General features: G+C 45.3%; 3 protein-coding genes across 7 annotated transcripts in view; 2 read left to right on the top strand and 1 right to left on the bottom strand.

Moving 5' to 3' along the window:
* The first annotated feature begins 556 nt into the window (after nt 1–556).
* LOC5519199 (mast/stem cell growth factor receptor Kit) lies at nt 557–4,012 on the top strand. 2 transcript variants are annotated; one of them, XM_048733511.1, is made up of 3 exons: nt 557–949; nt 1,394–1,504; nt 2,473–4,012. In XM_048733511.1, the coding sequence occupies exons 1-3, from the start codon at nt 841–843 to the stop codon at nt 3,348–3,350; spliced, it is 1,098 nt and encodes a 365-aa protein (XP_048589468.1). In that variant the 5' UTR covers nt 557–840; the 3' UTR covers nt 3,351–4,012. The 2 variants fall into 2 exon arrangements, with proteins under 2 accessions (XP_048589468.1, XP_048589469.1); XM_048733512.1 differs by having other exon boundaries at nt 574–949; nt 2,494–4,012.
* On the bottom strand, nt 3,473–18,572 carry LOC5519257 (gamma-aminobutyric acid type B receptor subunit 2). The gene is made up of 18 exons (XM_001639124.3): nt 17,840–18,572; nt 15,597–15,734; nt 15,015–15,185; nt 14,181–14,282; nt 13,689–13,754; nt 12,892–13,086; nt 12,295–12,525; nt 12,078–12,141; nt 11,784–11,864; nt 11,396–11,549; nt 10,716–10,848; nt 10,132–10,239; nt 9,724–9,843; nt 8,548–8,880; nt 7,807–8,033; nt 6,758–7,057; nt 5,702–5,906; nt 3,473–5,175 (listed from the first exon to the last, which is right to left on the bottom strand). The coding sequence occupies exons 1-18, from the start codon at nt 18,134–18,136 to the stop codon at nt 4,414–4,416; spliced, it is 3,687 nt and encodes a 1,228-aa protein (XP_001639174.3). The 5' UTR covers nt 18,137–18,572; the 3' UTR covers nt 3,473–4,413.
* A 113-nt stretch (nt 18,573–18,685) lies between these two features.
* LOC116603049 (transmembrane protein 272) overlaps nt 18,686–24,263 on the top strand; it is a 41,013-nt gene continuing 35,435 nt past the window's right edge. For all 4 annotated transcript variants that reach the window (XM_032363996.2, XM_048733516.1, XM_048733515.1 and 1 more), the window contains exons 1-2: nt 18,686–18,895; nt 24,127–24,183. In XM_032363996.2, coding sequence (XP_032219887.1) covers nt 18,808–18,895; nt 24,127–24,183 — 145 coding nt within the window. In that variant the 5' untranslated portion in view covers nt 18,686–18,807. The remainder of the gene's footprint in view (nt 18,896–24,126; nt 24,184–24,263) is intronic.

Below are 24,263 nucleotides of genomic sequence, written 5' to 3'. Positions count from 1 at the left end.
CAGGCCTCCCAGAGATTGACCGAGCGGGTTTGAAGGTCACCCAAATATTGATATGCCAGGCGAGTACACAAGGATCGGCCAAAAGAGAAAAAGAGGGTCATTTCCGATTAAGGAATCTTCAAATACTATGCTTGCCATATGATGTCCATAACTGGGCACCCCCCCCCCCCCCCCCCCTCCTTAGCCAATCCTGCGTTAACACCTGCACATTATGACTACATTTTGTTGCACGGCATTTTGAAATCCACTTTATTGTCACGGTACAAGGTGCCCATATGGTACCAATATGTGCTTCAAAACATCTTTCAATTCCCGAGTTAGTTGGTCTGCCTCGCAGTCGTTCTGAGCTTGTAACCAGAAAACCCCAACTTGGGCTGAAGCGCCGCCTAGCGTGACAAGTCCAGAACGGCTGCGAGGGAGACTACAGTTAGCCACCGTGATATTTGGCTTATCCTCTGTTATAACCATCACAGGGTCTGTCACCTCTCATACTTATTTGATAGGAATATCATTTGACCAAATTTAAAGAGAAATTGTATAAATTATCACCACTCATGCGGTGGTTTCCATGTGACGTCAAAATATGATAAATGACAATTAAAATTCATGGATTGAATCGCAGCACCACCATCTATGAATATCATTGCTCAATCATCATCGACGGTACACTCAAACAAATTTGATGCGTGCGAATAGCGAACTGTTTGCTTTTTGAAATCACTCCTTGGAATTGAAGCATATCCGAAGACCAATACTATTTCACGTGTTCTAACTAGATTAAATTAACATAAAAGAGTTCTCATAATGGGATAAACTTTAAGTTTGTTTGGGTTTGGAGCGATGAAAAGGTTGAAGAAGGGAGGATTTAGTCCTCGTCACAGCCCTGTCCCACCTACTGCAAGCTCCGAAAGTTATCACAAGACAAGCGACAGGATTAAGGAAACCCAAGGTAAGAAGTTAAACATTTTCGTGTTATGTTCATCGCCCAGCCATTAATCAGCTTGCCGGTGAACCCCGGTGAAATAACAACATACAGCATTTCAGTTTCGATATTCATCAAGTATTGTTGTGTTATTTTTACAATGATACTAGGGAGTATAGATTTATAGACCGCAAATTTTAGATATTCTATGAGCCGATTTTGCACTTTAGCAATTAAAAATTGTTTAATACATGAAAAGCGTGAAACAATATTCTTGTCTACTCATGAATTTCTAAAAATATGCATATATTATATTGCTGGCCGCAATGAAGCATGTGTCCGCTTTGTTTGTAAACAAGAAAAAAAAATAGCGTGAAAGAAGAGGACGAGACGATTAAGTAAGGTCAAAATGTGACAAAAATTTGTTCTTTCGAAACTGTCTCGATGAAGTGTTTTGATATTTGTTTGCAGAGGTCTGCGGAATAATACAGGATTTAGAGATCCCTCGAACACAGTTGAACCTCATGGAGCAGATTGGAGCTGGTGCGTTTGGTGTTGTTTACCAAGCTACACTTCAGAGAGGTACTTTAAATTCTTGGGATTGTTTTATTTCTGCAAAAGTTTGTTTAATATTTAATTTTTTTTAAATAATTTAAATCTGCCTGCCTGCCTGCCTGCCTGCCTGCCTGCCTGCCTGCCTGCCTGCCTGCCTGCCTGCCTGCCTGCCTGCCTGCCTGCCTGCCTGCCTGCCTGCCTGCCTGCCTGCCTGCCTGCCTGCCTGCCTGCCTGCCTGCCTGCCTGCCTGCCTGCCTGCCTGCCTGCCTGCCTGCCTGCCTGCCTGCCTGCCTGCCTGCCTGCCTGCCTGCCTGCCTGCCTGCCTGCCTGCCTGCCTGCCTGCCTGCCTGCCTGCCTGCCTGCCTGCCTGCCTGCCTGCCTGCCTGCCTGCCTGCCTGCCTGCCTGCCTGCCTGCCTGCCTGCCTGCCTGCCTGCCTGCCTGCCTGCCTGCCTGCCTGCCTGCCTGCCTGCCTGCCTGCCTGCCTGCCTGCCTGCCTGCCTGCCTGCCTGCCTGCCTGCCTGCCTGCCTGCCTGCCTGCCTGCCTGCCTGCCTGCCTGCCTGCCTGCCTGCCTGCCTGCCTGCCTGCCTGCCTGCCTGCCTGCCTGCCTGCCTGCCTGCCTGCCTGCCTGCCTGCCTGCCTGCCTGCCTGCCTGCCTGCCTGCCTGCCTGCCTGCCTGCCTGCCTGCCTGCCTGCCTGCCTGCCTGCCTGCCTGCCTGCCTGCCTGCCTGCCTGCCTGCCTGCCTGCCTGCCTGCCTGCCTGCCTGCCTGCCTGCCTGCCTGCCTGCCTGCCTGCCTGCCTGCCTGCCTGCCTGCCTGCCTGCCTGCCTGCCTGCCTGCCTGCCTGCCTGCCTGCCTGCCTGCCTGCCTGCCTGCCTGCCTGCCTGCCTGCCTGCCTGCCTGCCTGCCTGCCTGCCTGCCTGCCTGCCTGCCTGCCTGCCTGCCTGCCTGCCTGCCTGTCTCTGTCCGTCTGTCTATCTATCTGTCTTGAAAAAGGCACTCTTTTCCTTTCAACAGATAACAACACTGAAGTGGTGGCGGTTAAGTACGCGCGGGTAAGCAACGAGATCGATAGTGACGAGGAGGAGCGCAAACTCCACGCTGAACTACTTATTATGCAGCAGATTGGGAACCACCCGAACATCGTCAAACTCATCGGCGCATGCTCCGTCGAGAAACCGCTGCTCGTAGTGACCGAGTACCTCTCTGGCGGCAATCTGCTGGATCACGTGCGGCGAATGCGGGCTCAAAATGGGCTGATCTATGCGGATGTTAGCGAGCATGAGCTGTTGAGGCTGGCATTGGGAGTATGTGAAGGGTTAGTCCACATAGCGGAATGTGGAATTATACACGGGGACCTAGCCGCCAGGAATATCCTCCTTGACAGCCATGCAAACCCAAAACTCGCGGACTTTGGATTCTCAAGAGACAATAAAGCCAGTAAAGTGCTAAGCTCGGGAAAACAGGATAAGCAGCGTAAATTCCCAGTTAAATGGATGGCACTAGAGTTACTCCATCATAACATTTTCACAAGGAAATCGGACGTCTGGTCGTATGGTGTCGTGCTATGGGAGATATTTACCCTGGGGGGGTCCCCTTACCCAGGAGTGCCCTCCCGGTATTTGTTAAAACGATTACTAACTGGGTATCGCATGGAGAAGCCATTGCACTGCCCAGATGAGCTGTATGACGTCATGTTGTCGTGCTGGGAGGAGGAGCCTATCAAGAGGATCGGATTTCCCGAGGTGCACCTCGCGCTCACACGCCTATTGACCTTTTCTGACAGGCGTGATTTCATCGAGATAGAAACAATGAAGAACTGTTATCCGTACATTGAGTTGAGCGGTAGTAACGACCTTCTGATGCCAAGCTAGCGTAGAAGACATGATCGAAACACTATTGAGTTGGGTGGTAGATCGTCTGAAGACAAGCCATGGGACGACAAGATGGAATAACTAAAGAGCTATTGTCTATGAATTGAGTTTGGTCGTAGCAATGACTTTCTATGATGTAATAATAATAATAATCGATTTTTATAGCGCCACTTCTACTATGAATCCAGTGGCGCTTTACAATATAAAAATTAAGGTAACAATATTTTATATAAATTATTAAAAACTTAGTAACTTAGACTAAACTAACAACTGACTAACTAATCAGCAAACTAACTAATTAACTAACTAACTAACTGACTAACTAACTAACTAGCTAGCAGACGACAAGATGGAAACACGATAGATCGCCCAGCACCAAGCTACTAGATGACATGGTGGTATCACCGAAGAGCTGTTATCCGTACATTTAGTTGGGTGGTAGATTTCCGCCAAGCTAGCATAGACGACATGATGGAGATGGGTGAGAATAACGACCTCTGGTGTCTTGTGCTAGACAAACTAACATTAAGAGGACCTGAAGGGCAACGTTGCGCTGTCTGTTCACCATGTTACATGCGGTGCTGAGATGTATTGCATGATGTATTGCAAGAGCTGCGTGGTGTTGAAAAGTAATTGAATGTTTTGTTTTGTCGGCAGATCAATACTCTGTATTATTATTTTGTACAAATTTGCTGCGATTTTTGGATAATGCTGTTTAAAACAACAATGGCGGCCATGACAACTTGACAGACCCAAATGGTTTAAAAGTTCTCTTGTGTTCAATTCGGAGTCTCAGACTGAGAATCATACACAAATCAAACCGAAGAAGTCATTCTAGAGTCTTGGAATAATCAAGGCAGGCTCACAGGTAAAGTACAGTGCGCGTTTCGTCTACAAAGCTTGAAATGTGTAAAAGACGTGATTTTTTTTTTATTTTGCTACTAGCCTGTTTGGCATGGCTATGCTTTAGGCCCTTCAGGTTTTATGATAATTTGTAAGATACATAGTTTTAAATACGCATGCAAAAATACAATATTTTTTTAAAAATATATAAAATAAGGTTTTATACAAAAAATGTTTTCTCGACTTTCTCGATGTGTGTTTTTCTATCTTGTTTTGACTTTTTCCTGCGTTTACTAAATGTCTGGTCAGCGGCTTCAGTAGTCGAAGGCATGCGCTCATTATAAGCCAACACAAACGGGTGTTGGGGAGAGACTGGGGCTGATTCCATTCCAGAGTCACTAGCCGTGCTTTCAATCTGTCCCCTTCTGATTGGTGGAATACCATGTGACGTAACATCATTATTTGACGGCTTCTTTAGGAGGCGTTGCGTTGCAAGCCTGGTTTTCTCGCAAAGTAACTCATCAAAATTCTTCAACTCGTCCTGATCGCTACGAATATTACGATCACCACGATCGCTACGATCATTATGATCAGTATTTTCGCTATGATCGTTAACTGTTCTTGAAACTTTCTTTTTACCGTCCGATGTCACAGATGGACCTTCATCAAAAATAAATCCACCGTTGACGCTTGCGGATATATTTTCATTCGAAGTAGTTCCAGATTTACCATCGCCATGTCCGTTTTTAGTGTATTCTTTCATAGAATCCGACCCTTGAGTATCGATAAGGCTCGTTGTATCGTCAATCATTATCGTTACCTCGACTTCACCCTTCTCATGCTCAGGCCTCGCTAATGAATCTTTAGGTTCAAGCTGATCGAGGGAGGACTGGGATTTACCAATAGGTGACAGACGGTTGAGACGTGTGAAGGAACAGGAACGACCTGCGCCTCCAAGGTCAACGGTCAGCAGCTTGTTTAGCTATGGAAAAACATAACGGTTATTTTTACCGGTAAACTTCCCAACCCACCCCCCCCCCCACCCCCCCCAGCATAGCTGTTGCTGGCCTCGAGATATTGGTGGGAAGGGGGTCACGATACAGAAACATTAAGAACATATTTAATGCACACGCCTTCAGTGCCCCATCACCTGCTACTAAGATGATATGCATGATATCCAAGATAGCATTCGTTGCCATTATACTAGGGTTTCGAGTAGAATAATTTCAGCCAGCACGGACAGTCGTTGCGTAGTGCCTAACACTCACAATGTTCTGGTGGTCCACAAAACAGGACTGCATTATCGTGCCATTAGCTAGTTACTATCTTTTCGAAAATTTCTGCTGTTAGCAGATTCTATTTTGTGATCGTTGCTACATGCTGAGTGTGTGAAAAGGCAACAATATCTGTCAGAAAGGTTTGGCGATAATTTAGATCGAATTTTGCGATAACTTGAGAATTGATCTCATCTCAAAAGTATAACCAGCCAGTGATTCGCAAGTGATTACCTCCTTGATGTCGTCACGGCCAGTGTTGCTATCGTGACGGGCCTTGCGTGACAGCCTCGGGGTCACGTCACACCAGACGGAGTTCAGGATGCTGACCTCACCGAGTTGTCGCTTGAGCTCTGTATTCTCGCGCATTAGTCTCGATACAACTTCTTCCTCGTCGGTGCTCCCTGCACGCTGCTTGAGACTTAGCTCTTCAAGTTTCCTGTACCAAGAAAAAATAATTAATAAATAGTGATACCTTTATGAGTGGTCACCCTTTAAAAATCCCTCACTCATGTCACTCAAGCCCTGGATAGTAAACCTCTACTACATTTATAGGGTATAATTGAATTCATACTTGCCCATTTAGCTTCTCTTCAGACTTTCAGACAAATGTACTGTTCAATCTTATTAACTCTATCAGGCTGTCAGTGTAGCCTCAATCAAGTGTTTTTAAAATACAGGTATAAAATACAGTGTGGTCGCTTAGTAGAGAAGTTGGTAATGAGGAAAGAGAAATAGAAGGGGGAGTATAGGGGAGGTTGGTAGGAGAAAGGGGGGTTATGGGAAGAGGTTAGGGTACGTTAGAGGGGTTGGGGAAATGTGGACAGAAGGGTTGGCGACTATGAAAAGGATTGGGGGAGGTGTTAGCGCGAAGATAGGGGAGAGTGTAGGGGAAAGGGATATGTAAGCGTAATAGAGGAGGTTTTAGAGGGGATATGGCAGCGTATTAGAGGACGTTTTAGTTAGGATATGGCAGCGTATTAGAAGAGGTTTTAGAGGGGATATGGCAGCGTATAAAAGGGGGTTTTAGAGGAGATATGGCAGGAGTAGAGAGATGAGTGTGAGGTAATGAAGAAAACAAATAGACGCGGCAAGGGAGAAAAAAGGTGTGGAAGGGAGGTATGTAAGTAAAAATGGAGGGAAAAAGGATAATTAGTCGAAAGGAAAAAATGACGAGAAAAGAAAAGAGAAAGAAAGAGGGGGGGGGAAGAGGTGAAGAAATCGATGGTGAAAAGGAAAAGAGGCGAGAAATAGATAGAGGACATGTGAGAGGTAGTGGGGTTGTTTTACCTGTTAAGTTCGGCGTTCTGGTACAAAATTTTACACATTTTCCCGGCTTCGCTGATCTTCGATTCCTTGAGTTCACGTCTCAGTCCGGCATTCTCTAGTTTCAGGTTAACCAACGTAGCCGATCCATCGTCCGACCCGGTCACATTGTGGTCTGGAACTGAGAATGTATTACAGCGACGCTGCACCCCCATCGGGGTGGACTGAAATTGGGACAGATCTTGGCATGTCTCGGAGCGCGTTGGTCGTGATGTGTTTTCGTCACTAGTTGTGCGGTGGTCAGTTCTAACATCTTGATCAAAACTAAAATGAAATAAAATGGTAAGGTTTTAACGCAATTGACTAGATCGCTCCATTACTTAAGAAGGCGAGTTTGTGACAAGCGCACTTTAGTGGCTCATTTACGTCCCCCAAATCAGGCTCGTGCAGAATGTGATGAGTCACGAGAACGTCCATATAAAAAAATATTCAAAAAAAATATTCAAAGTCCCCAATGTAGAGATCTTCCCCACGCCTTGCATCACCTTTTGCTAAACGGATGCCCACCGTAGCTCCCTATTTTCACGCTGGAATTCACGCTTTGTCTTTCATCTTGGACTTAGATCTGTATGCTCCCTTAAATTGGTAACCGGTCCCCGCTCTCCTCGGTTACAGCACTATGACGCTTACCTAACTCATTCAGCTAGTGTTTTTGGTCCTTTGCAATGACTGCCTTATGCTCTTATATACGGTCAATTTACCGTTAATCCTGATGAAGGCAGCATTGCCGAAACGTCGAGAAAATACACCCCAGTGTTCATAAATTGTTATATTTTTAACTCTTTCCAGAATCAACTCGAGTCTGGTTGGTCCTCGAATAGGACCTCTAGGATGCTCACCTTAACTTCCTATTGACGGGTAACGGGTTCTTGCTCGTCTTGGTCACAGCTTTATATGTTCACCTTATATGCTCTCCGCTCGTTTTGGCTGCAGTACAATGCGCTCACCTTAACTCGTTGAGGTAGCTGATGCTTACACATCTTACATCTTGAACATAGCTCAATGACGCTCACCTTAACTTCCTATTGACTGGTAGAGGGTCCTCGCTCGTCTTTGTCGTAGCTTTATGATGCTCCAGTTCACGTTTCACCTGCGCTAGCTCTGTCTGCAATCTCAGTATAGTCACGTGATCAGTGGACGAGGACGAGTAGCTGTTGTCTCTGTACTCACTGCTCATGCGCATGGCCGAGAGGGACTGGAACCGCAGAAATTCTTCGGCGTGTTTGCGGACTTTTCGTATCTTGAAAAAACAATAAGAATGTGTCATGGTAGCATTGAGTCTGGTGACAATATGTCTCTATTACAAGCAAGATTAATGGTTGAGTGATGACATCACGTGTCAAGAACCCTTGCTTGATTTATAAAGCGGCTGGATGCACCTTTAGTTAAGGCTTTCATTGCAATTTCTCCCTAGTGTAATACCTAATGTTTTATAAAGTATTGACTTTTTTTAGATTTGCACGATTTAAATCGACATCAACTGTCGACTTATAGAGGGTTGCAGAAATTTCAAAAACAACAACTGCCATTACTACTTTGTTCCGCTTAGCTTTTGATCATTCAAGTAATCTATTCACCTATCCTAGACCTATTCAGTCCACAACTTTGTTTTATTCTTCCCATAATATTTATGGAAGAAATATCGAAATAATCAGTCGATGGAAATAGATGCTCTCTAAAATTGGCAACATTATGGAATGGCGGCTGAAAGGTTATGGATAATATGTGCATTGTAGTACCGCATAAAATCATACCTTTGGTACAAATAGAAGGCAAAGCGAGATGCTCGTCGGGAAGAAGACAAAAAAGGAATAGAGTGCGACGAAAGAGTCCCTGTCTCCGCCTATCAGCAGTGTTAACGGTCCACCGATGACCACAGCCAGCACGATGTTATACACACTCATCCCCACAAAGCGAGAGTCATTCAAAGCCCTGACCTTCACCTTACGCGTTTCCCAGGAGATGAAGCAGCCCACCAATAGGATAAGCCCCTTGTATCCCATAATAATGTATAGCCATGTGGTGGAGTGTTTTGAGTGACACGACTCGTAGAATGGCGTGACCATGACGTCACCTTCTCGGATGGCCTATGGCAGAATATATCAAGTGTGTAAGCTTTTACAATGCGACGCGCGCTGCCGAAGCCACCTTGCCAGTACTTTGTTCTTTTTTTTTTAGGTAAGCCAATGAGGTTAAGGAACGTGTTTGATTTGGATAGATTCACATATATACAAAACTGCACCTGATGATGTTGTGATAGGCAAAACACTTGTGCATTTTTTTATCCAAACTCAATTCCTCAAGTCTTCCCGAAATTTTCCCGGTAAAATTTATACGCCTTTCCATTCAATAAGTAATAGAGTACGTTGAGTTGAAAGCCTAAAATGTGGCATTTTTAAAAGCGGTATATGTTTTGCAGCGGTGAGTGGGAGAGAGTGATATACCTCGCCTGATTTGTATGTGGGAGAGAGTGATATACCTCGTCTGATTTGTATGTGGGAGAGAGTGATATACCTCGTCTGACTGGTATGTGGGAGAGAGTGGTATACCTCGTCTGACTGGTATGTGGGAGAGAGTGATATACCTCGTCTGACTGGTATGTGGGAGAGAGTGATATACCTCGTCTGACTTGTATGTGGGAGAGAGTTATATACCTCGTCTGACTTGTATGTGGGAAAGAGTGATATACCTCGCCTGATTTGTATGTGGGAGAAAGTGATATACCTATCCTGACTTGTATGTGGGAGAGAGTGATATACCTCGCCTGATTTGTATGTGGGAGAGAGTGATATACCTCGTCTGACTTGTATGTGGGAGAGAGTGATATACCTCGTCTGACTTGTATGTGGGAGAGAGTGATATACCTCGCCTGATTTGTATGTGAGAGTGATATACCTCGCCTGATTTGTATGTGGGAGAGAGTGATATACCTCGCCTGACTGTTGTAGTCTATACGTCAGTGGGTCTACACCGGCCCAGAGACTGAACACAACCAAGTCCACAGCAATCATCAATACAACTAGACCAATGAGCTCACTGTCTTGAAAAACCTGTGTCACATAAAACGTATTGAAATACCTACATCACATAAAAAAATAACAAAAACCTGCATCTTATAAAAAAGTCTTCTTTAAAAATATGCGCACTCTTATCTTGTTATGTTCTAGTGTGAATGGACGACATTTTGACATAAGCCCTACATAACGACATAAGAGAAAAAAACATGTTTTGTCCCCTTATGTCATTATGTCCATGTCGTTATGTAGGGCTTAACAGAGTGCGCGCGCCCATGTCGTTATATCACTATTGTGCACCAGGCATAAGCGAGGTGATTTTACCTTTTTCTTGGGTTTTACTTTGTTGAAGATTTGGTGGACACGCCAAGTCTTTGAGAACATGGCGCCAACAGCCAGACTATACCCGATACCAAGGAGGTAGCTCGTCGCCTACGAAATGGAAGTTGCAGTACGTTAAAGGTTTTATAGAAAGCGCCAAGTGTCTAGCCAGGCTTTACCCAATGTTACATCTGTATGCTAACGCCCTAAATAACATCACAACGCGTAAGTGTTTAGCTAGGCTCCACCCGATACAAGGAGGTAGCTCGTTGTCTTCGAAATAAACAAGGCAAGTGTCCAAACATGAGGAAATCCTATATAACATCCATAGTATTTTAGTTATCTTTTTTCAATCAGATAGATATCTAAAATTCGCTGTGGGGGGAGGGGTGCGATATCTGAATATACTTGAAATAGCGCATTTTTGAGTGGGAGGAAGTAAAGAGGGTAGAGAGTCTTTGCGCGTACCCTAACCGCTATCAACGCGCATGATTATACCCATCATATTTTAAGATTTTCATGACATGACTATTGCTGTTAAATAGTAAAAGTTACTAAAATAGAACGTTGGCATTATTCTGCTTTACCGTGCATATATGTGTCAGAGAGGCGGGGCTTACTGTTCGCCCATCCATGGCAACCAGTATGATTGACATGTAGATTAGAATCGCTCCGACGATAATGACGTTATTCAGATTTGGGCTGGATAACTTGATGTAGCTAGAAGTTAACACAAAACAGAAATCTCGGTGAGCCACGCTTAACATTCTGGTTATCTTTTAGTGAAATGCACTCTTTGATGACGCGCGTCATTGGTACCTCTCCGAAGAAAGAGTAAGTACGCAGCTGCTTTGTCTCCTATTATCTTTGTTCTACAAAGGAGTTCTTTTGTCTCTATTCTTCTAGTTCTTTGTGTCGAGGTGCGGATATTGTTCATTTGCCCAATCAAATTGCAGCTTGTAAGAGCTGCGTACTGACCCCGAAGAAACACGGGTCTTCCAACCCTTAATCAAAAAGGTGCTGTTTGGTGCCATGGTATTACTATGGGGTTGGACGGTACCATTTGGAAGTGATTCGGTACCATTCGTATGTAATCGGCACCATTCGGATATAACTCGGTACTTCTCGTATCTAACTGCATATCTTATTTTATTATTAGTAGTAGTAATGTTATCGGCTCCATTCGGAGGTGCCTGGGGACTATTCGGGTGCGAATCACCACCAATCGGTACTAATGTAATATATTTGTAGCTTGGTTTTTCCTTACCTGTGATTTCGATATCTAACATTGAAACATAGAAACCCCGACGCTAGAAGAATGCCAATCATTCCAAGGACGATGGTAACCCATAGCAACGATAAGGTGACGTGTTCCACTCTGGACAAGTAATGTACAAGGCCGTCTGACGGGGGACCGTCACCTGTAACAAGGAATTGTGAGTAATCCACGATTTAGCGTATTTGTGAAGTCGAATGGTGCTTAGTTACCCTAATACTGTTTGGGATTCCTGTACTGACGTCACATTATCAAACACAGGAAACCCAAACCGCGCAGGACACCAAAAAAAAAACGCCAGGGACTAGCGTGTTTATTTGGTCATAGGATCGATTACAATTCGAATGTCAAGAAAAGAGAAAAAAAATCATTGTTCTACCTTGCCAGATAGGCAGCGTTGTGTTCTGCATAATCTTGTTATTGACTGGATCGTAGAGACCCACGTGTACTGGGCGCCATTCTGATACACACACAAAGGGTCAGTCAAGAATGGACATTTTTAGCACTACTCCCCTTTTCAGAGACATGGGTTTTCAGTGGACCATGAATTTGGGTTAGGGCAGAATATCCAAGAGGGTCCATCATAGGTTTCGGAAAGAGCAGGGAAACGGGGATAGACCTTTTTTGTTGTGTGTGAAGTGAGGGCTATGAGATTTGTTGACCTACACAGTACCTTGCAGCTGGTTGATCCACACTGGCTGTTTTCTTTCTCCTTTTTTGCTAAACTCTATCATCCCCTAGAATTAATAAAAATGACGGCCTTTCATTTAACTTTACTGTTTGGTTTTTGAAATGAGCGTGATCCGTCACTGAATCACCCCTGTCTACAGAATTGAAATTATATTCCGATCTATCATGTTGGTCACAGAAACCGCAACCCTTTTCCTTACCGTAACTCCCCTGAATACCAAACTCTCAGTAGACCGCTGAAGAAGTCTCGCCATTTCATGGTCGCCATAGCGGAATTGGTCTAGGCTCTTGTTTTGTCTGTGTAATTGTCCAGCGGTGTTGTTAAGCGCAAGCGCGATCATCCACATCGAGTCGAATGCGTAAGGCACGTAAAGGTTCGCGGTGCCATTTGGGTGGTATCGACTGAACTCTTTCAGGAATTCCTTGCTGGTCTTTAAAAAGGATTTAAGTAGAATAGAATGTGAGTACGAAATAAAAGCAGAGAAGTGAATTCGAATTGAGTCGAAAGTGCTCCAGAGACAACGAAAGTCATCTACAGATACGCAATTAATCGATTAAGCTTAAGAGCTTCAACTGAATCCTAGAATATTTTTTTAATTAGGCCTGACATTTTAATCAATTTTATCCTTGACAAGCAGGCAATCGGTCAGAAAATCAGTGAGAGAGTAGGCTGAAAACCGGATTTTACAAGGCCATTTTATTGTTATTATTCGCTTTCCTAACCTTAACCACTCCAGCCCAGCGACGCCTTTGAGAGCAATTTCTTAAATAATGGAAATCTAAAAGAATTTCCTCACCAGTCCTGATATTCCTGGCTTATCAGTTCTCTCCAGGTTGACGCTATCAATCGAAAAATAGCCAGTAACGGCGCTTGCCATCTGGTCAGCGGTACAATCTACGTCGTCGTCTGGCGTGAGCCACCATTGTTGGTTATCTGCCCAATCTAGAAGTATCCATACGTACTGGGATCCATACATACCCAGCTTGTATGCCTATACGAGAATATACACCATTTTAAAACCACTCCCCTTAGGGCCGGCTCCATTAGCGAAGTCAACGAAGGAAGAAGCAGGGATAAAAAAAGAACGAATAACACAAGTAAAATAAGGAAAAAAGAAGACGGATCCCAAAATAAGGTCTGGTTAACTTCGGTAAGTTTGAATGTTTCTTTGAGGTTCCTTATGTTATGTAAACCAACATATCAAAAAGTGTTTTTTTAATGGAATGGAAAGCTTGAAGTGCAATTTTCAAATGTTCAAAGGTATGAATTCTTCTCGTTTTAAGGGAGAACTCGTGCTCTGATCAGAAATAAAGCCAACATTGCTCGCTAATATCTAAATTTCATATCTTCTAAATTTCTTTAAAATATGGAACTAAGCTTTTGGTTAGAGAAACACCTTATATGCGGAATCTTGAGCTTATATTTTGAGAATTGGAAAATTTCATTCCATTAAGAGGGAACAAAAGGGAACCGTTTTTTTCTTCACAGCTTTGTCTTGTCCATGTTGTCACGGCAAAAGGTATAACTATCACTTCGGGGTATGTCGCCGTCCCTTCTCCCATCACCCCTGGGGTCTGTTGGCAAACTTCTTACCTCGCAGAACACGCGACGGGCCGCGTCCTCGTAGAACATTCCTATAATGATCCGCGCGTCTTGATCCTTTGAGTTTAAACAACACATCCTCGTCATCATTACAGTTATGACTAGCATCATCAACGCCATTGCTACTGCTACCTCTTCTGCTATTTCCGTCGACATTTACAAAGAACTACAGGCAAGAGCCTTCAAATCGAGACGGACACAAAAATAGCCTGCATGCCCCAACTGGGACAAAGCGCATGCCTATAACAGCGATAATAACCCTGAAACGTAGCATAAAACTTTTCAAAATCTAGTGGTCTGTAAAATTTCGCTGGTATTTGAAAACGGTTTGACCTAAGCCGAAGCTCGCACCGTTAATGTGTTTCTATGTTCAAAGTGGAATTTGAAACTAGGAGGTATGCGTATTAGGTACTGTGCTGTTATATACACCGCCCTTTTTAAATGTGCCATTCTGACCCATCTGCCTTTTGTCTCACTTCTCACCTTGATGGCTTCCAGATGACGGCGCGGCTCCTTGGAGAATGTTTCTGGAGATACCACAGATATGTTGTGATCTTCGAGACTTTGATGAAGCTCCGACATAACCTGGGCACGAGATTGGAGTCTTAAGGTATAGCACATCGAATATATAATAACAATATAGTTGATGTTCGAGGGCGTAAATATGTTTTGGGCCCGACTCGAGCTCATTTTAGCCCAAACGCAGCAAACTCGGTGAACTTTTTCATCGCCCAGGATGTTTGTTTTTTAGTATTTTTGGGAACAGAATCTTCTTCCATTTTTTTTAAGCTCCTCTTCATCAAGCTGAGAAAATTGTGAGTCGTGTTCAGCCATGTTTTCCTGTTTGTTTTTTGGTAGTTGTCAAAACACAACCAAACACGGCAAGCGATGGGACGAGCGGTTTGAATGAATTGCGGGAATTCCTGCTTCCTTCTGATTGGCTCGCTGCAATTTCCTCGCCCTCTCATTGGCTTAGAGCAGCGGGCTTTAGTATATTAGAGCCCGACAAAACGTTCATTAGAGCCCGTATAATACGCCACAATGCTCGCCAAATTTATAATAATGATAAATGAACACATCCACACGAAAAAAAACTTAGTGCGACATGCTGGTTGTAGATCAGAATTATGAAAAAGGAAATTTATTATGTTTTAACCAGGACCAAAAAGTCATGACAGTTTGGGTAATTAATGAGCGAAAATGTCCCTGTTTTCCCTAACCAAAATAAGGTGAGGGAAGATGCCCCCCCCCCTCCTCCTCCCAGTATCTCGAAATATTCTACGGCCTGTTTAGCACGATACGGTAACCCTTGCTTACCGAGGAGAATACAAAGTCGTCTTGCCGTAGCGTGCCCACCCTCCGCCATCCGTAGAACTCGAGAACACTGACACGCGCCGAGTTAAAAGCTGAGTCGGGCTGCACAGTACGATACAATAGCGGGTACTTTTCCTTGTTCGACAAGTCAGACGCTGTTGACGCATACGACACCTAAGAACAAACCGCTAAACGCGTCAGTGACGGAGGAGGAGAGGATTTTTAACAGGAGGGGGCCCAAAAGGCCCTTTCAAGAAATTTTCTCCCGTATTGTCTCTCCCCCTTGGCTACCCCCTGGCTACGCCTAATGTGGCGTGCATGTTTTAAGTTACAGATTGCATGTGTTACTGTAATGCCTAGTGCACACTATTGATATAACGACATAGGCGCGCGCACTCTTTTAAGCCCGACATAACGACCTGGACATAATGACATAAAAGAAAAAACATGTGTTTTGTCTTATGTCGTTATGTTTGGCTTATGTTAAAATCTCGAACCATTCACACTTGAACATATGAACATAAGGGTGCACGCGCCTATGTCATTATGTCGTCATGTCACTAGTGTGCACCAGGCATTACGTACCTGTAACAGGCTCCAGTGCCAGGCCACCTCGGCCACAACTTTAGTCACGGCGGAGCAGGCCGGGCCCAGGAGCGTTATCACCGGGGTGCTGCGGCTCAGGTACTCGTACAAGACCTTTATTCCGTGCCCCACGTCACACTGTATCAAGAACAAAGCATACTGGCAATGAACGTACAACCTCGAGGATAGAGGGGTTTGACTTTGCCATATAGGGGTTAACTGTAAGCAGTCTAGAATTGGGAGTAATGATTGGAAAGGGAAAATAACAACGTTGGCAAGTGGAAGCGTCGTTGACCTTGATCAAGCGCAATGTATCTAAATGTGTGTTTCTAGAAAAAATATTCTCAGTTGTAATGTAGAAAGACTCATGAGATTTGGCTGAGAAATCCTCGACAGACTTTTAAGACTTTTAAAAAGCCCGTCGATCCGACTAGCGTGAGGCTTGGTTTCGTAGGCTATGAAACCCTATGAATGTGAGATGCTCATCTCAGTAGGGAACTAAAACCGCTTGAATCACACGGTAAATTTCAATTCATCCTACAGTTAAAACATCTCAATTCTATGTATAAAGTATAAAATACTACAAAGAAATTTGTATTTTGAAAAATTATGAGAGTTTTTTCAATATTAAAAACAAAAAACAAAACAACATTATCACCAAAGTCGGATCAACCCCGTTCAGACAGCGCCAGCATTGCTAGCGGACGCTGGCAAGACACTGATACTGGAGCTGATGTTTGAACAGAGCTTTAGCGACCTTTCAGGTTTAAAGCCATGTAATTCGAGGCAATTTTCCCTGCATTTTGCAATGCGATTCCAATATTACGAAAACAACTCCCGTGGCGTGCGTCGAATTTCACTATCAGATATCATCAATAAATTGTTTCAAGTGTGCACCTCCTGTCGAACAAGCATGGCTTGCACGTTTTTATTTTAAAAAACGCAAAACATTTCTAAATTTGAAACATTTCTAAATTATATGTAAATGTATGAGCAATAAATCCACGGGGACCTAAGGCATAAAGACGAGTCAAGATGATACCCTGGTCTCAGAACCAGACTGCACCAGTAAAGCCTGTAAAGGGTTGATTGCACAGTCAAAGTCTTCATATGGGAAAAGGGCAGTATTTGACGTAGAATGTGCTGAAGGGGTGCTCATGCTCATGTATAATGAATACTACTTGACGATCTTCCAATAGAAAAACTATTATTTGACAGCAAAGGGGGGTGCAAGCTCACCCAGCGCACCCCCTCCCCCCACACACACACCAAACCCACCCACCCACCCTAGTAGGCTTGTATAGTGAGCTAGCATCCCCCCCCCACACACACACACACCAAACCCACCCACCCTAAGTAGGCTTGTATAGTGAGCTAGCATCCCTCCCCCATCAACAAATCCTAGCTTACGCGAGCGCCTTGGGGATACACACGTCTGCGGTCGCCCCTGACCGAGCACAGGTCGGGCATGCAAGGGTCCTGGGAGGACGGGCAAACTCTAGATTTTACCGAGGGTTGTTGACCCATTTCTTATAAGCAAGAGTAAACAAGGAAACATGCAATGCAAAATGTTCTTTGTAGTTTTAGTAATCCAACCCAAATTCTTAAAAAAAGTCGGACTAATAAATAAAAATACATGTTTGAAGTAATTGTTTTCACATTTTTTATAAGGACAGATTAACATATCATCGACAAATTGACTAAAAAACAGGTTTTAGGCTAATCTTAGTGAAGTTACTTAAATAAAGTTTTTAAATAAGCGAGAAAATACAAAGGATGTGTCCCAACTGTCGCAAACATAACAATGGATAAACAATTGTCATTTCTTTATCGAAAGCGGTGCATTTTTTACGCAAATTTCAAAAACCGCAACTTTGATGATCCCTAATCGTATCTCTCGTTAAATCTTTATATTGAAGTGTTGAAAGATCAACTAGTTTCTAATCTTGGATGTATGACTTCAAACCCATTAAGACATCGGGAGGTGTTTATCTATAAAAACCTTGTAAGCGCAGGAATGTTTATTTTACTCAAATAGTATATTTATAATTAGTTTTCACTCAATTTAGTGATCGATATTTGTCTTGCAACTGCGTCTTATTGTCGGGCGAAGTATATCATAACGAGTGCTCATTATTCTACATATGGGGGCCAAATTGGGATACATATCGTTTAAAGGGGGGCTAACTTAGAACTCGTGTTAATATCATATGGTTTTTTGTTTTCGTCTTGGGTTTGTTTACCTTTGTATCCCGTGCGAGAAGATTGAGTCTGTAGTCCGGTAGGATATCTGAGCGGTTGTTGAGCATTTCAAGTGCCATCTTGCACGCAGGTAAGATGTCTCTGCCAGATGAAGCAACGGGGACGCCACTCAGTGGGAAAAATCCGCCAATATACAATTCCTTTTTTGCAGTGAATCCAGCATTTGTCAAGATCAAAATACACACAATCAACAGCGATGGCTTGTGCCAGTTCATTCTGTCATAAAAAAAAAACTTCAAACTCCTTTGGGTTCTAGTTGAAATTATTTGAGAGCACATATATCAAGCCACGGGTCGGGCGGAATTACGCTCAGTTCTGAAAAGTCCCCGCTGCGTGTAGCAAACATCGACTTCAGACCCCCACACATCCACTTGATTTGTTCAACAGCTACGAAAGCACTGTTGTACTATGATGTAAAGTCGGTGTTTGTGATACGGCTCTTGGGAAAGGTCAAGCAGTAATTAAACCAGCCGTTGCATGATATTGAATCGCATCAGTGATTTCTAATCTTGATACTGCCGTTATTATTCCTGTAATGTTTTCTTTAGGATAGCTGCAAATCCTTTGCACGTCAGACAACAATCAGTTTAGACTTGTAACATAACTAGAAATAGCTGCCGCTTTTACCTGCGCATAAACCTCACGCTCACTACGATCTGTGTTTGTCCGTTTAGTTGGAGTTGTCGTGTCTTGGCTCATACACCGACCGTGGCGCGCTTATGCGGCATGCAAGTACATGTGGTAGGACTTGCGCCGCGCTCACTTCCGGTCCGTGTCGGCAATCGCGTCAACGCTTAACGAATCATTAACGAACTATAACTAATTGACTAAGTGAATTTATAATTTCCATGTAGAATTTCGACATCAGCTTATTGAGAATGGTGTTCTATTATAAAAGTATCTCCCTTTCCAGCTGCTAAACTTTGATGAAAGCTTTTTAGCCGGAGAAATGGCCGAGTTAGGCGAAGACTTTGATGGTTTGGTGAAGCTTGAGCGATACAGGCTGACCAAAGAGGCGCTTGTGACGTACAGACCATGTAAGTAAATTTGCAAATTGTGACAGGAAGGGCATGTGATCACCACGAAGAGCTATAATAGTCTAAGAGGGGATCGCTACTCAAAGTTTAACGAGTATTCTAAGCACGTTTGACTCCTTTAAGAACTACAATAGCAAGATTCAGGCTTCATTTGCGCCTTGCAAGTCTCATTTGACGTCGGTCAGAGGTATACCGCCACCGGCAATTTCAGATAACACTATAACATAGGAACATAATCTTAATTATTAGCCAATTATTCTGAACTTGACCTAAATAAATAGTCAGCATATTCGCCATATTGCACAAGCCGGAGAACCTCCGTGGGGTTCGGACGCTTTATGATTATTGATAATAAGTAGGGGGAGGGGAAATTTTATGGCCTGCCCTGAAACAGGACATGGTGGTAAAACATTCGGGGAAAAAGAAAGGGGGTGTTTTTTTCCAATTTACAGAGAAATGTATTATAATGAACTTAGACAAAATTCTGTGGCGTTTTATAAACCAGTTTAGAAATCATTACCGAGAGAAGGCTGGTATCCAAAAGATACCATGCTAAAAAGGGTTACTAAGCTATAAATACCATAAATACTGGTTAGAAAAAGCAAGCAAAATTTGAAATCTGGAAGTCTTGTCCAAGATTCGAGCCTGGTAAGGTTTCAGATAAATAAGAAAACAGAAAAAAGCAAACTATACACTTAATCTCTCTGTAGACGTTCTAGACTCGTCACGCTAGGCTTGCTCTTAAGCGAGTAGACTACCATACACCCAGGCGTGCGCTTAAGCGAGTAGACTACCATACACCCAGATGTGCGCTTAAGCGAGTAGACTACCATCACCCAGATGTGCGCTTAAGCGAGTAGACTACCATACACCCAGACGTGCGCTTAATCAAGAAGACTACCATACACCCAGACGTGCGCTTAATCGAGTAGACTACCATACACCCAGGCGTGCGCTTAAGCGAGTAGACTACCATACACCCAGACGTGCGCTTAAGCGAGTAGACTATCATACATCCAGATGTGCGCTTAAGCGAGTAGACTATCATACACCCAGACTTGCGCTTAAGCGAGTAGACTACAATACACCCAGGCGTGCGCTTCAGCGAGTAGACCACCATACACCCTGGCGTGCGCTTAAGCGAGTAGACTACCATACACCCAGATGTGCGCTTAATCGAGTAGACTACCATACACCAAGGCGTGCGCTTAATCCAGTAGACTACCATACACTCTGGCGTGCGCTTAAGCGAGTAGACTACCATACACCCAGACGTACGTTTGAGCGAGTAGACTTCCATACACCCATTCATGCGCTTGGGCGAGAGACTTCCATACACCCACACGTGCGCTTGAGCGAGTAGACTACCATACACCCAGGCGTGCGATTGAGCGAGTAGACTACCATACACCCAGGCGTGCGCTTGAGCGAGTAGACTACCATACACCCAGGCGTGCGCTTGAGCGAGTAGACTACCATACACCCAGGCGTGCGCTTAATCGAGTAGACTACCATACAACCAGACGTGCGCTTGAGCGAGTAGACTACCATACACCCAGGCGTGCACATAAGCCAGTAGACTACCATACACTCAGGCGTGCGCATAAGCGAGTAGACTACCATACACCAAGACGTGCACCAAAGCGAGTAGACTACCATACACCCATTCATGCGATTGAGCGAGTAGACTATCATACACCCAGACGTGCGCTTGAGCGAGTAGACTACCATTCCCCCAGACGTGCGCTTAAGCGAGTAGACTACCATACACTCAGGCGTGCGCATAAGCGAGTAGACTACCATACACCAAGACGTGCACCAAAGCGAGTAGACTACCATACACCCATTCATGCGCTTGAGCGAGTAGACTATCATACACCCAGACGTGCGCTTGAGCGAGTAGACTACCATTCCCCCAGACGTGCGCTTAAGCGAGTAGACTACCATACACTCAGGCGTGCGCATATGCGAGTAGACTACCATACACCCAGGCGTGCGCTTAATCGAGTAGACTACCATACACCCAGGCGTGCGCTTGAGCGAGTAGACTACCATACACCCAGGCGTGCGCTTGAGCGAGTAAACTACCATACACCCAGGCGTGCGCTTAATCGAGTAGACTACCATACACCCAGACGTGCGCTTGAGCGAGTAGACTACCATACACCCAGGCGTGCGCATAAGCGAGTAGACTACCATACACCCAGGCGTGCGCTTGAGCGAGTAGACTACCATACACCCAGGCGTGCGCTTGAGCGAGTAGACCACCATACACCCAGGCGTGCGCTTAAGCAAGTAGACTACCATACACTCAGACGTGCGCTTGAACGAGTAGACTACCATACACCCAGGCGTGCGCTTAATCGAGTAGACTACCATACACCCAGGCGTGCGCATAAGCGAGTAGACTACCATACACTCAGGCGTGCGCATATGCGAGTAGACTACCATACACCCAGGCGTGCGCTTAATCGAGTAGACTACCATACACCCAGGCGTGCGCTTGAGCGAGTAGACTACCATACACCCAGGCGTGCGCTTGAGCGAGTAAACTACCATACACCCAGGCGTGCGCTTAATCGAGTAGACTACCATACACTCAGACGTGCGTTTGAGCGAGTAGACTACCATACACCCAGGCGTGCGCATAAGCGAGTAGACTACCATTCACCCAGGCGTGCGCTTGAGCGAGTAGACTACCATACACCCAGGCGTGCGCTTGAGCGAGTAGACCACCATACACCCAGGCGTGCGCTTAAGCAAGTAGACTACCATACACCCAGACGTGCGCTTGAGCGAGTAGACTACCATACACCCAGACGTGCACCAAAGCGAGTAGACTACCATACACCCAGGCGTGCGCTTAATCGAGTAGACTACCATACACCCAGGCGTGCGCATAAGCGAGTAGACTACCATACACCCAGACGAGCATAAAAGCCAGTAGACTACCATACACCCATTCGTGCGCTTGAGCGAGTAGATTACCATACACCCAGGCGTGCGCTTGAGCGAGTAGACTACCATACACCCAGGCGTGCGCTTAATCGAGTAGACTACCATACAACCAGACGTGCTCTTGAGCGAGTAGACTACCATACACCCAGGCGTGCACATAAGCGAGTAGACTACCATACACCCAGGCGTGCGCATAAGCGAGTAGACTACCATACACCCAGGCGTGCGCTTGAGCGAGTAGACTACCATACACCCAGGCGTGCACATAAGCGAGTAGACTACCATACACCCAGGCGTGCGCATAAGCGAGTAGACTACCATACACCCAGGCGTGCGCATAAGCGAGTAGACTACCATACACCCAGGCGTGCGCTTAATCGAGTAGACTACCATACACCCAGGCGTGCGCTTGAACGAGTAGACTACCATACACCCAGGCGTGCGCTTAAGCGAGTAGACTACCATACACCCAGGCGTGCGCATAAGCGAGTAGACTACCATACACCCAGGCGTGCGCATAAGCGAGTAGACTACCATACACCCAGGCGTGCGCTTGAGCGAGTAGACTACCATACACCCAGGCGTGCACATAAGCGAGTAGACTACCATACACCCAGGCGTGCGCTTAATCGAGTAGACTACCATACACCCAGACGTGCGCTTGAGCGAGTAGACTACCATACACCCAGACATACACCAAAGCGAGTAGACTACCATACACCCATTCATACGATTGAGTGAGAGACTACCATACACCCAGACGTGCACTTGAGCGAGTAGACTACCATACACCCAGACGTGCGCTTAAGCGAGCATTCTACCATATACCCTGGTGTGCGCATAAGCGAGTAGACTACAATACACCCTGGCGTGCGCTTGAGCGAGTAGACTAACATACACCCAGGCGTGCGCTTAAGCGACTAGACTACCATACACCCAGGCGTGCGCTTAAGCGAGTAGACTACCATACACCCAGACGTGCGCTTAAGCAGGCAGACTACCATACACCCAGGTGTGCGCATAAGCGAGTAGACTACCATACACCCTGGCGTGCGCTTAAGCGAGAAGACTACCATACACCCAGGCGCTTAATCGACTAGACTACCATACACCCAGACGTGCGCTTAATAGAGTAGACTACCATATACCCAGACGTGCGCTTAAGCGAGTAGACTACCATACACCCAGGTGTGCGCATAAGCGAGTAGACTACCATACACCCTGGCGTGCGCTTAAGCGAGTAGACTACCATACACCCAGGCGCTTAATCGAGTAGACTACCATACACCCAGACGTGCGCTTAATCGAGTAGACTACCATACACCTAGGCGTGCGCTTAAGCGAGTAGACTGCCATACACCCAGGCGTGCGCTTAAGCGGGTAGACTACCATTCACCCAGGCGTGCACTCAAGCGAGTAGACTACCATACACCCATTCGTGCGCTGAAGCGAGTAGACTATCATACACCCATTCGTGCGCTTAAGCGGATAGACTACCATACACCTAGGCGTGCGCTTAAGCGAGTAGACTACCATACACCCAGACGTGCGCTTAATCGAGTAGACTACCATACACCTAGGCGTGCGCTTAAGCGAGTAGACTCCCATACAACCAGGCGTGCGCTTAAGCGGGTAGACTACCATTCACCCAGGCGTGCACTCAAGCGAGTAGACTACCATACACCCATTCGTGCGCTTAAGCGAGTAGACTACCATACACCCATTCGTGCGCTTAATCGGGTAGACTACCATAGACCTTGGCGTGTGATTAAGCGAGTAGACTACCATACAACCAGGCGTGCACTCAAGCGAGTAGACTACCATACACCCATTCGTGCGCTTAAGCGAGTAGACTACCATACACCCAGCGTTTGCTAATCGGCGTATTGCAGATTAAAGCCTCACGGCTAGGATGGAGATATTGGCCCTATAACCGATATCTAGAGTACAATAATATAATTATCAGGTTTTCTAATCCTATATTATCGTCGGGTTAGGCCACACAGCTCTCTGTAAGGTATGGTAAGACTTATCAAGGTCTATTCGGGCTCTTTTGGTCTCTTGGGATGCCCCAAGATTGGTCAATAATAGTCATGCGCAATAAACGGCTTGCATTTTCTACGGCGGCGTGATAATGGCTGAGAGGGGGGGTAGGGTAAATAGATAGGGGGCGTTTATTAGATCACTTACGGTATGGGTATTTTACAACGTAGCAAACCAGTCTTTTTATCTCCTTCAAGCTTTTGTCCCTGACAACTATTTTCTCTTTTTAGTCCTGGTTATTTTTGCTGTTGTTCTCACTGTGGTTGCTCTCTTGCAAATCGCTATTGGTGAGTAAGGCTGCAGAATTGCCACCTAAATGGACCAGATATTTTTGGGTGATGGGTCAGGTGTGTGTGTGTTTGGGGGG

The sequence above is a fragment of the Nematostella vectensis genome, chromosome 10 (assembly GCF_932526225.1).
Source record: "Nematostella vectensis chromosome 10, jaNemVect1.1, whole genome shotgun sequence".
In the NCBI taxonomy this organism is placed as follows: domain Eukaryota; kingdom Metazoa; phylum Cnidaria; class Anthozoa; order Actiniaria; family Edwardsiidae; genus Nematostella; species Nematostella vectensis.
The sequence above is the reverse complement of the archived record's forward strand: the minus strand, read 5'-3'. Positions and strand labels throughout refer to the sequence as shown.

Excerpts from the sequence above, each read along its gene's own strand:
- LOC5519199 (XM_048733511.1), top strand. The coding sequence starts at position 841 with ATGAAAAGGTTGAAGAAGGGAGGATTTAGTCCTCGTCACAGCCCTGTC. Across the intron at positions 950-1,393 it reads CAGGATTAAGGAAACCCAAG|AGGTCTGCGGAATAATACAG; the intron begins GTAAGAAGTTAA and ends ATTTGTTTGCAG. Across the intron at positions 1,505-2,472 it reads CCAAGCTACACTTCAGAGAG|GCACTCTTTTCCTTTCAACA; the intron begins GTACTTTAAATT and ends GTCTTGAAAAAG.
- LOC5519257 (XM_001639124.3), bottom strand. The coding sequence starts at position 18,136 with ATGTGCTCTCAAATAATTTCAACTAGAACCCAAAGGAGTTTGAAGTTT. Across the intron at positions 13,755-14,180 it reads GTCATCTGGAAGCCATCAAG|GATCAAGACGCGCGGATCAT; the intron begins GTGAGAAGTGAG and ends TTAAACTCAAAG. Across the intron at positions 8,881-9,723 it reads GACTACAACAGTCAGGCGAG|GCCATCCGAGAAGGTGACGT; the intron begins GTATATCACTCT and ends ATTCTGCCATAG.